Below are 12,791 nucleotides of genomic sequence, written 5' to 3' on the forward strand. Positions count from 1 at the left end.
TTTTTTGTTGCCTTAAGCACACTTAACTGTACATAAAACAATGTTATATAAAAACTGAATCCTGCAGTATGTAGAAAGAAATAAATGAGATTTCCATAAAAAGTGGATGACAAGAGAGAAGTCGTTTGTGATATATGGGTCACGTTCCTCGAGACGATAAACTGAGGTATATACATGTTGAGCTTGGGATTAAACATTTTTAATGGGTGGTCGATAGTGGTTAGATAGCGGATAGATTCTAATCATGATTTTGATATCATGATAAGAAGTGAACTTTAAATCTAACTAAATCTTACAAAACCGACTTGTAGAGTGAAGTTTACACCTACTTATAAAGTATGAATTGATCTTATCTCTAGTTGATGCGAGACTTTCAACACTTTTTAAGCATATCGTGAAATTGATTTCTATCCTATACATATTCTTCAATCGTAAAAGTAAAAATTCTATTTGCAAATTTTGTCTTCTAAAGAGAGTTTGAAGTTAATTCCTTCGCTTTAATTCTTTAGTTAATAGTATATCATCGCATGCAATCAGAGATAGGTTTTATATAAACATCCAAAACTAGACTTAGACAAGCACATTCACCAGTATAGTTATTTTATCACGAGACGTGTTGGACATTATATTTGCATGTTCCATTGATTTCTTTGGAGAAATAATTTTCTTTTTTACTACTAAATTTCTTTAAAACTTTCTAATTTTGTGATAAAATTTTTAATTTATGACTTCGAAATCACAATGCTTTGATAATTAGTATATCCCTTTTCTTTTAGAGGATATTACTTAACACACCAATTAACAAGTTTGTTTATCATAATACTTCCCTGCCTAACGTATTATTCAGTTCTTTTATTAAGCTGGTACAGTGCATAAATACATAAATGTGACCAAATATTGGTTGTGAATTTCCCACTCTGAAAGTAATTTTTTTAATTAGTTGTCATATATAGTTGTTAATGAAACAATGCATATATTTTAAATGAATTACGCAGTTTAGTTTTTGAGATGTATTAGTTGTGTCGTGACATTGCGTTGGCAAAAAAATTGGGAGAGATTATTTGTTTCAATAAATAAAATAGGGTTAAATATGTTTTTAGTCCCTAAACTATTGGCCGTTTCTGGTTTTCGTCTCTCTTCCAAAGTAAGGTACAATTTGGTCCTCATTCTTTAGAAAAACGTTCGTTTTAGTCCTCAAAATTTTGTTTTTAGTCCTCGTTTTAGTCCTCAAAACGTTCGTTTTTTCGACTAAAACGAACGTTTTTTAAAGATTGAGGACCAAATTGTACCTTACTTTGGAAGAGGGATGAAAACCAAAAACGGTCAATAGTTTAGGGACTAAAAACATATTTAACCCAATAAAATAAGATTTTTCTATAATAATTAAAATTAAAAATAAAAAATTGTTCATATGTGAGGTTTGTGTCATGTTACATGACAATATTAGTGTAATGTGCCAGTACAACGTATATGAGTGTAGATATTACATATTTTATATTCAATATATTTATTATTTTAATTCAATTCAGTCTATTTTTTTTTAAAATAAGAAACAATTTTTTCTCTTTGCAATTATTATATCAAATTTAATTTTTATACAAATATTATATTGATATTGTTATTAAAATTGATATTTTTATTAAATATTTTTAAAAATATTTTTAAATTAATTCTAATTATATTATTGAAATATAATTGTTAGATTTATGTTTGGTTTTTTTTATGTATAACATTTTATGATGAATTAACTTTGTTATCGTACTTATTATTAATAAATATGTCTAGTTGTAAAGAAAGACTTAATAAAAGTGTTCAAATATTGAATTACGAAAAGTATTATAAAGAAATAATACTATCTAATATTGAATTATAAATGTAGAAAAATTGGCTATTTATTAAATTACTTCAATTCAATTTTGTAATTTTTATTTTTATTTAAATTTATGAAATTAAAAATATTTTTAACAATATTAAGTTTATTTAAATTTTTATTTTATATTAAACTTTATTTAAGCTTAGTTTTAAAATTAAATTTATTTGTATTAATATTTTATTACATAATGTTTTAATATTATTTTTTATTTGAGTTTATATTAAAGATAAAGACTTGATTGAAAAATGCTTTCACGAACATTTGATAAAGTTGTCAATTTTAGTAAAAATATTAGTATAATATTTATATAAAAACTAAATTTGATTTTAATTTAAAGAAATAAAATTGTTTCATTTGAAAAAAATTAAGATTAAGTTAAATCAAAATGACAAATACAAAATAATTGAATTGAACATAATACATAATATGACATGACACAAACATGAGATATGGATAATTTTATTTTATTTAAAAAAATGAAATTAAAAATAATCACAAACTTGTGACATTTTTATTATAGTTGCTACTTTGTTAACATAAAGAACTAAATTATATCAAATTTTTAAAAATTAAAACCTAATTGAGACTAAAAAAATTCAAAGATCAATTTAAAATATTTTTACAAATTGAGAACAAATGAGTATTTATTTAAATGATTCATGTGTCAGTTTCTAATAAAAAAATTGACTGAAATATATTAGTAGGTATTATTTAGTGAATATAATTTATTATATAATAATAATAATAATAATAATAATAAAAGAATAATGAGATGAAATGATTATGATTTCATCCTTGTACATGAAAGAATAGAGTTAAAAGGAGTAGAGAAAGGTATATTAAGTTAATGGAACTAGACTTTAAATGAGTTTTTCAAACATCATGGTCCATTAACTTAAGAATTCTACTCTCTCTCTCTAAAACTCAGATCTTCAAAGTTCTCTGCCTTCTCTCTACCATTTCTCCTCTCTGAGCCATTTGATTTTCGATAAGGTGGTGCCCAAGCGTGCACGACGTAGAGGACTCCGTCTTTGACCAACCAGTTTCTTTATTCTGACCGGTAAGTTGTTTTTACATTTCCTCCGCTGTTTTAGCCTTAGCACATGCAATCTATTCAGGTTGCATGTGTCTTGTGCTTTCCCCTTTTTCATTTTCTACTCCATCCTAGCTCTAAGAGCTGTTCCTATCACCATTTCGGTGGTTTGTAGGGTTTTGGTTGAGTTCTTGCTGCAAAAGGTATGGTTAAGGTGTTCTTGTGAGCTGGTCAGTTTGTTCTTAAGGTAAGGGAAGCTAGACCATATTTAGTTGTGTTAGTATTATAAATTTAGTATTTCTATGATTTATAGATGATTTTGAGAAATATGTATGATTAGGTGTATAATGTGTATGTTAATTTGTGATCTTGAGAGTATGATGTGTGTATGATTGGAATGGTGTGAAATTGATGTTCTATGCTGTTAAGATTTTGTGTGATAATGTTGGTTTGATGTTTGAAAATCGAACTCAAGTGATTGGAGTGAGAGTTGGTCAAATTATTGAGTTTTAAGCATAAAAATGGGGTTTTCATATGTGAGTTTGAGAATTTGGGGGTGATGTGAGAAAATTGTTTTTGAGGTGCTGTCATGAGATAAATTAAGACTTGTTGGAAGTATAAGATGATTGAAATCTAATCTACAATGAAAAGGTAATGTATAATTGAAGTTTAGAGTGTTTTTAGTGGGAAAATGGGGGTTTGAGTAGTGAGATTTTGAAATAAGGGGCTTAATATGTTTTTGTAGAGTTTTGAACATGTTATGATACTAATTAGGATTCGGATAGAGGTTCAAACCAGTGAAAATCTGTCATGAAGGTGAAAGTTGCATCTTAGGTTGGTTTTTAGTCTCTTTTGGAGGTTGAGTTGTTGAATTGGTTTGGTACATCTATTTCCTATTCAAATGAGCAATATAGTACTTTATTTCATCTATAAACATGTTTTCCTATCAATATTAGTGTTATAGATTGATTATTTGGATAGGTCTAAGATGCACCAAAACTAGAAAAATCAGGTTGCTCAAAAAACTGATAAGAATAATCGATTATCTCAATTGATAATCGATTATTCTAGTCAGAGAGTTGTATCTTCTTCAAAGCTCTTGCAAATAATCGATTATTGTCGTCAGAAAATCATCCAGGATAATTTTGGGTGATTATCGGGGTTTCGAGTACCATTTTTGGGCGTTCTTTAGGTCGTTTTGGGGGGTTTTGGACCTTTCCGGAACTATTGGTGATGGTTTCAAAGTTGTTTTCTTTGTCTAAGTATGAGTTTAAGGGGTTTTGTGTTGTTTAGTGGGTCTTCTTGGACTGTTATTATCTGTTAATGTACATGGAATGATTTCATGTGATTTTTTATGACTTGTTAAGTTGTTTGTGGTCTTTTGAAGTATAAGTAGTCTTATATCTATGTTTGTATGCAATGTAAAAGTGAAAGATTATATGTAATGGATTTTATAAGTACCAAAGACTTGAAGTATGGTTTCAAAGTGAAAGTAAGTGATTTTCAAAGTATGGTTAATGGACGTAATTCCATGATCCTCAAGGAGAGGATACATGGTGGTGCCCTATGTTGTGATTCAAAGTGAAATCTCTGGTTGAGATTCAAGTAAGCTTAGAATGAATGCAGGAGCTTAGTCTTGGGGGTTATCCTGAAACTCCAATGGTCTTTCATTCTCAAGTAGAGAGGATTGATCCATGTCGTGAGGAGTAGCAGGAGGTCTTAGTCTTGGGTGCTTCCAGTATGGCCCAAGGTGAGTGATAACAGACTAACCTCGTGAGTGTGGTAGGGTGAAACCCATTGACAATGGCTTTGCAAAGTAGTAGAGACCACAACGAGTGCATGACTCGCCATAGCTCGGTAATCATTCTAAGTCCGGACGAGTCAAGTGTAAATTGTAACAAGTTGTGTTGTATGTTCCATTAACTTTGAATTAAACTTGCATGTTGTGTGTGATCGTTATAACATGATTTTTGTATATCTAACTCACCCTTCTGCTTGTGTTTGGTTGTTGTTTGTGTTGTGTTTTCTGTTGCAATGATCATCCACTTGGATGTGAGCAGAGGTGGATGAGGTGCCTCTGGAGCAGGCTTTGGAGGGAGATGATGCTGCAGCTTAGTCTAGTCATGAGTCTTAGTTGTTCCTTATCCTTTTGAAATACTCTAATGTGTTTAAGTTTTAAATTATAACTTGTTTTAGGATGATTGTAACCTTAATACTTTATTTACAATCTTTTTCTAACTATTCTATTATATTAAAAGTATGGACATGTTATATTATATATTTCTATATAGTCTGGAATCTGGAATCTGGAATGTTACAATCCTCGTGATAAATTTAAACGAAGCTATTTTATGATATTATCATCTTTGTTTACAGATAGTGGATAAATACTTGATAGGAAGTGAATTTCTTATTATTTATATATAACAAAGTTTAAGATTTATTTTAAATTATTGACAATTTTGGATAAATTCTATGTTTGATAAAATACTTCCGGTTGACTGTGGATATGATAAATAAAATTTATGGTATATATGGTGTTATATCTAAATCAATAAATTTTAAATTTTACATAGTAAAAAAAAGTAAAAACAAAATGTATTCTTAAATTCTAATTTAGTTTTTATTTTTGTTGAGTTTATTTAATTTAATCTTCTTATTTATCTTTTCTCAATAAATTTCTTTTTAAAATTTGGTTCAATTTGATTATTTATCATAATTTAATTATTTATCATAAGACGTTTAAATAGTTAATTATAGATAGGTTAATATTGTTTGTATGAAGTGCAGTATTTTTTCTTCATCATCTTCATCTTCGAAGACATTTTTCCTCTATCGTCATAGACTTTTTTTTTTTTTCTAACATAGCACATGTTAGATTTTAAACTATACCGTGCCTTAAATTTAAACAAATGGCATGGTTTTTGGTTAAGTTAGAATTCGATTTCTGAAAAATCGAATTCTGACTTTGTTATACATTATTTTTTACAAAAGTTTAAGTTAGAATTCGGTTTTTGAAAAATTGAATTCTTGACTTATATATTTCTTTTATAAAGGTAGGTTAGAATTTGATTTATGGAAAACCAATTTCTGACTTTTATTTGCTAAAGATTTTTATGAAAAGTAATTTGAAATTTGGTTTCTAGCAAACCGAATTCTGACTTATATCTGAAATTTCTTTTATTAATGTAGGTTTGAATTTGGTTTTTTAGAAATTGAATTTTGACTTTTTTTCTCTAAGAATTTTTATGAGAAGTAATTTGGAATTCGTTTTTCAGCAAACCAAATTCTAAGTTTATTTTTGCTATATTTTTTTGAAAATGTATATTGTAATTCATTTTTCGGTAAATTTGTTTTGAGTGAATTTTAGGAAAAGGTATGTTTAAATTTGGTTATCACGAAACCAAATTTTGACTTTTGTTACTAGTGATCCAGATAATCGATTTCAGTGGTAATTTATTATTTAATTTTTATTTTATGGAAATGAAAAAGGAGAAAGATTTTTTTGTAAGACAAATATAAGTTTTATTCATTGAATTCCAGTTGAAATAAAAGTTCAATTAATTTAATGATGGGATGTGGACCTTCTAATGCCAAGATTGTGAGGACAATGATTTCTTGTGTGACCTGGGTTTAACAGTATGAGAAATTTCGTGGGTGTGCTAATTCCGTGATGTTCATTTCAGTCCTGATTCTGGATGATTTTGGTCGACCCTTTGCATTCCTTTTTGTGACTGGATGAGGCAAAATTTTTGTGCCTTGGTATGGTGGCCAATATTCTTCATGTCGTAGCTCCCCAAACATATTGTTATACACTTTCGTGATGACATCCAACCTATAGTAGGGGCTGATGTAAATGTTAAAGTCGTGATGAGCATGTTTGCAAGCTACTAAGACATGTGAACATGGTAGATGAATCTTTTGAAACTTGCCACAATCACACCATTGTTCATCCAATCTGACAACAAATTTTCCTACACGTCGTATTTTTCTTGGGTTTTCCATCTCCTCAACTCTGAATCTTGTTGTATTTCTATCAAATTCAACCACCCTATAGGTGTTTAATTTCGAATCAGCATCCTGTAGGACCTTCACCGAGTTTCCAAAACCATTGAAACCTTCAAGGGTTTTCCAAATCTATTCAACGACTCAATGGTTTTCAATAATTTAAAAAAAATTGTTCACCGGGTTTCAAAAACCATTGAAACCTTCAACAACAGTTTTCCAAACCCATTCAACGGCTTAATGGTTTTCAATAAGCCTCACTGTTTTTTGTTCCCATGCTTTTCGAGATCAATGTATCGCTATTTTTCTCACAGGCCAAACCAAACCAATATATATATATATATATATATATATATATATATATATATATATATATATATATAACTATGTAAAATCTAATAAAAACTGTAATAGTACTTGAGTATTGTGGTGGTGGAGTGCCACAAGAATAGAGGAGAAGAAGAAAAAGGGGAGGGGGACGATTGCTAGGTCAAGGAGAAAGGAGAGAAGAGAAATAGTGGAGAAAGTTTGGAAGTAAAAAGTAAAAGTAAATTCCTGTAAGTTAAAACCCCAAATCATTCAAAGAATTCACTTTCTTGGCAAACAAGTTTTAAATTTTAATTTTTTTAAAAAACACTTTAAAAGATAGGCTTAATCCTTTCAAACATCCCTATTTCTGCAGAGTCATCTCAAATAAGTCCTTATATTTTTTTTATTTCAATTAGGTCCTTGTTTCTATAAAATTGAGTCAATTGGAACCTTACAGTTAATTTCAGTGGATGACGTTAAATTTATTGAGTTGTGGTATGCTGACGAAGCAAATTTTAATGATGTGGCACATTGAGATTGCATTAGGTGGAATTTAATTATGAATTAGGTAAAATTTAAAGCATTGTCTTCTTCCTTAGGTGTCCTCTTCCTGTTAGGATTTTTGAAGTTGATTTCACTCAGATCATTCAAAAAGTATTTTACCTTTTCTGTCAATTAGCCACCGGCAACCAGTGCCTCAATTTCGTTCATCCAATACAACATAAGGGGTTTATATATTCTAGAATCTTCAAATCTTAAACAGTGAATAATCTTCCTGTTGGGTAATCCGGTTACCTTTGAAAGTCCATCCCAAAGAACTGAGAAGCTCAACCAGATAAAGAAAACTAGAATTACAGTACCCCCAAGCTAAAAAGAATATACCTTTCAAGATCAACGATAATTTATTCTAGATTCCAAAGCAAATACTTGAAAAGGGCAGGGAAATTACGCATGTCTTTGATCACCATCTCCTCCACATTGCCTTTGGAGGCCAAGAAGTGAAATTTGGGGACAAGCGTTCAAGAAATTAGGAACAAAGTACACACATCTCATGTCCCATTACACATTTTTAACACTTAACTAAGAAATTAGGAAGAAAGTATACGACTTTCCTCTTCCCAATCCCCCAGAACCGCTGCCATAGTGCGATCAATCAATGTTCAATCTCTGATTCAATTCCAAACCCTAACCTTATCAATTACATTGCCCTCTTTTTCCCACCCCTTCAATGGCCAATGTCTCCATTGCTACGGAGTGGCAGCTCCTCTACAACCACTACTTTTTCTACATCGCGGTGAAGCTAGCAGAGCCCCTAATCGATGAGATGCCTCATTGTATGGCAGTGATCGAGCCGTAATATACTATTTTGGGGAATGTTGAAGTTTTGCTAAGCATGGATGATGCTGTGGAGGAGGATGATGTGTAGAGGCTCGGGGAGGGAGTTCTGTGTGGACCGCCGCAGAAGATGGTGGTTTCACGCGAGGCTATTAGCGGAGGCAGAGTTGGGAGCAACAGCGGTGGAGAAGGTGCCGAAGCTGGTGGAGGCGGTGTCTTCGCAGCGTGCGTGACAGCGATGCTGAACAAGGTTTTGAAGGTGTGTGACGACGAAGATTAGGTTTAATTAGTTTATCTTTTTGTTAGAAGTCATAGTATAAATTAGGTTTAATTATTTAAAACTTGAAATAAAATAAATTACACCTAAGGCGACCACATGCCACATCATTAAAATTTGCTTCGTCAGCATGTCACGACTCAGTAAATTTAACATCGTCCATTGAAATTAACAGAAAAATTCTAATTGACTTAATTTTACATAAACATAAAAAAAATACGAAGACCTATTTGATACGACTGTGCAGAAATAGAAATGTCTGAAATGATTAAACCTAAAAGATATTAAAAATTCGATTTTCCATAAACTGAATTCCGAACCTATTAAAAATTGTGCTATATAAGTAAATATATGGTATATGTGAAATTAAAAAAGTAATATGTGTGAAAAAAAATCTCATATCCAACCTTGTCACACCAACATACATAAAACTTGATAAACCCATCTTTCATCTTCATAAAACACATGCTCCACATTCTTTAGGGATCCAATTTCACATTCCATTTTCTTCCTCAACGCACAAAACTCATTGTTACATGTTCATCTTTTTTCAACACCGAATCAACTATCATTAACACAAAACACAGAGAGAAACTTTCTATGTATTATCTCCTTTTCACAAAGCCAATACACCTAACACTACTCTCAACCACAATCAATTGGGGTTTCTTGAATTTAAAATGGAGGTATGTGATCGGGGCTTTTTGAATTTGGAATGGTGAAAATGACATGTAATAATGTTTCTTTTTGGGATGAAGGTATGTGGGGGTGGGTGATTAATAATGATTTTGTTCGGTGTGGGTTGGTTGCGTTGGTGATGTGGTTCAGTGTTGTAAGAAGATGAAGGTGGTGATAGAGTTGTGTAATGGGACCAAGAGGTGAAGATGAAGAAGATGATGTCTTTTATGTTATGATACTGGGATTGATGGAAGGGATGTCTTCAAAGAAGATAGTATATATATCAAATGATCTCTTTTGTTTTAAAACAAATTAACAAATCAGATGAACTGTGTCACTATCTTCAATATGTGGTTAATTATTTAAATTAAATTCAACAAAAATTAAAATTTTATCGACTACAAAATAAAAGGATCACATTGAATAAACTTGATAGTATTTAAACATTAAAAATATTTAATGTAAAAATAATTATTTTATACTATGCGATTAATTAGACATGACTAACGAAAAATATGAAAATAAAACAGCATGAAGAAGCATACTGAAAACTGAGTTTATTGGGAGAAATGAAAAACTTTACATAATGTTGTTATATAGTGAGATAATCCAATATAATATCAAGCAATCAGATAAAAGAAAAGCAGAATTTTTCAGATAGAAAATGAAATTCGAAAAACTACCTTATTAAGTGAAAATTTAAGATTTTTTGAGATGCTTTATGAATAGATTGATGTTGTGATCTGAAGTGCCACCTTGAGTGACTGCTTCAATAGCCAATTCCTTCCATTTCTTAGCATTAATCCTCATTTGTCTTCCAAGCTCCATCTCCATAACAACCCTAATGGAATTCTGAATCTCTTCTCTTGTGACAATCCCGTTCTCATCTTCCTTCAGTCTGATTCCCACTTTCCACACATCCTGAACAAATTTTGCATCGGTGGGTTGATCAGTCCACTGTGGAAGAGCAACCATTGGCACTCCCAAGCACAGTGCTTCAAGCGTTGAATTCCATCCACAGTGTGTGAAAAAGCAACCAACAGCATGGTTCGACAGAACTTCCAATTGGGGTACCCAATTAACTATCAAACCCCTTCCACATGCATCGATTTTCTTCCCCATTTCCTCTGAGAGATTCTTTGTATTGAAATCAGGGATGACCCACAAGAAGTTGAAACCAGTTGCCATTAGGGCAAATGCAATTTCTTCCATCTGATGTGAGCTGAAGCAGACCATGCTGCCAAATGATATGTAGATAACTGACTGTGGAGGCTTTTGTTTGAGCCATGTAATCGGTGATGAGTCTAACTCGAACAGATTTAGAACGTTGTCTGTGTCGTCTGGGATTGCCTTGTCCAAGTGAAAGGATGGAACTGTTGGCCCAATTGTCAATACTGGACATACCTTTGACATCGCATCCACCACCTTCTCATACATATAGATATGGAACTATAAATTATTAGGAAAGACAGATTCAAGATAAGACTCAACTATTTCTTCACCCAATTATCTCCTTAGACTCACCTTTCTCCATCACTTCCTACGTATCTATGTCATCAATAATTTAGTCATTTCTCATCAGGAATTTTTAAATTTGATTGAAGATTTAAACGAGTTTTCACTTTGAAAAAAACAAGAGAAAATTGAGTAATTTATAAAAAAAACAAAATTAAAGATTTAAGTGGAACTGTTGAAAAATTAAGTGTGATTGTAAATCTCATTGAATAATAAACACTTTGGGCACTTTATATGAAAGAAATCCATAAATTTATTATTTAAAAACTTTAATTTCACTTAATTTGCTTTGTATCTAACTGTTGTTAGTCTTTTGTATCTAACTGTTGCTAGTCTTTTCCATGAGTCCTTCTTCAAAGATCTTATCAAAGTGGTATTATAATCTTTTAGAAGTTTTACACAGATCATTATCTTAAGTTTAAATCTCTTAGTAATCTTGAAATTTGGTCGGAAAAAATTTATTTATATTTCAAATTTGTATATATTTTAGTTTCTAAACTTCAAGTCTTTTTAATTTAAATGCGTTAAACTTTTTTAACGTGTAAAATGATATTTTCGTATTGATATTTAAATTATTTACATGGTTTAATCTCGTTTAACACACAGAACAAATTTAGTTTTGTTAAATTAAAAAAATTATATTTATATACATAGGAAGTAGAATAAAACGAAGAGTACGAACCTGGTCCTCTAGCTTGTAGAAGGAGTTGACAAGAAGTAGATCTGCTTTGTGAATGTTAGAAAACTGATTAATGACCAACTGAAAGTAAGCTGGATAGAAGGAAGGGTTAGAAACAAAGGGTGGTGCATCTCTGGGATGAAGCAAAGGAAGCCCTGGAATAGAAATTGGTGATGAAATAGGAACCTTGATAAGTCCATGGTAGACATGGTAATATATAAAATTCACAGCACACATTTGAGTGAAAAAAGCAGCTCCCAATAACCCAAATTCCTTGGCCACATCCAACACCCATATCACCAAAGGGTCATACACCACACAATCTATACCCTCATCACGACCATTATTGTATTTCTTTATAAGTTCCCTCAAGGTTTTCGACCCCACTTCTTCCATGCGTGACAAATAGCTTTCTATAGAAACAGCTTCGGCAAATCCACCTTCGTCATACCCATCTGATATGAAATCAAGTCGAACGCTGCCTAACAAGGACGAAGATTGAAGATGCATGGAGTTGGAAATGAAAACGGTGGTGAGCATGGTCACTCTCAGTCCTTTCGAACACAAGCGTTTGCTGAATTGTAGCATCGGATTGATGTGGCCCTGGCTTGGGTATGGAACCACTAACACATGATTGCAACCCCTCGCTTTCTCTTCCATTTCTTCTTTCTTCTTCCTATGCTCACAACAATGACGATCATCACTTCCGATCAATTCTTTTTTCTTTCTTTCTTCCATCAATCCACTTCACACCCGCTCCTCCTCTCACACGTGTACCAATCCATCCTTTACAAAACTCCCCGAGTTCTTACAAATGAATAATAACTTATTTTATAATTATTATATTCTCTTTCCATTATTGAAATATCTGTTTTTCTATAAATTTTTAAAGATCTATGATTCTCATCTGTGCTGGTCTACTAGGCATCACATCTTCCAGTGACATGACACTATTTTCTTTAAATAAAGAAGAAAAATAAGTGATTTTAGAATGAGTCAATTAATATTTAACCCTTTATTTATATATATTATTTATTATGTATCTACTTCTCTGTACGTAGGATCCCTTTATTATCCATCATGACAC

General features: G+C 31.4%; 1 protein-coding gene across 1 annotated transcript; it reads right to left on the minus strand.

Moving 5' to 3' along the window:
• Positions 1-10,052: 10,052 nt before the first annotated feature.
• Positions 10,053-12,536, minus strand: LOC124835238 (flavonol 7-O-beta-glucosyltransferase UGT74F1-like). Its single transcript, XM_047310140.2, has 2 exons — positions 11,708-12,536; positions 10,053-10,935 (listed from the first exon to the last, which is right to left on the minus strand). The coding sequence occupies exons 1-2, from the start codon at positions 12,440-12,442 to the stop codon at positions 10,210-10,212; spliced, it is 1,461 nt and encodes a 486-aa protein (XP_047166096.2). The 5' UTR covers positions 12,443-12,536; the 3' UTR covers positions 10,053-10,209.
• Positions 12,537-12,791: the final 255 nt, after the last annotated feature.

Source organism: Vigna umbellata, chromosome 1 (genome assembly GCF_029865625.1).
Source record: "Vigna umbellata cultivar VRB3 chromosome 1, Vumbellata_1.0, whole genome shotgun sequence".
In the NCBI taxonomy this organism is placed as follows: Eukaryota; Viridiplantae; Streptophyta; class Magnoliopsida; order Fabales; family Fabaceae; genus Vigna; species Vigna umbellata.

Coding starts and splice junctions, on each gene's coding strand:
- LOC124835238 (XM_047310140.2), bottom strand. CDS start 12,442: ATGGAAGAAAGAAAGAAAAAAGAATTGATCGGAAGTGATGATCGTCAT. Junction 10,936..11,707: donor TCTACAAGCTAGAGGACCAG/GTTCGTACTCTT, acceptor ATGTATGAGAAG/GTGGTGGATGCGATGTCAAA.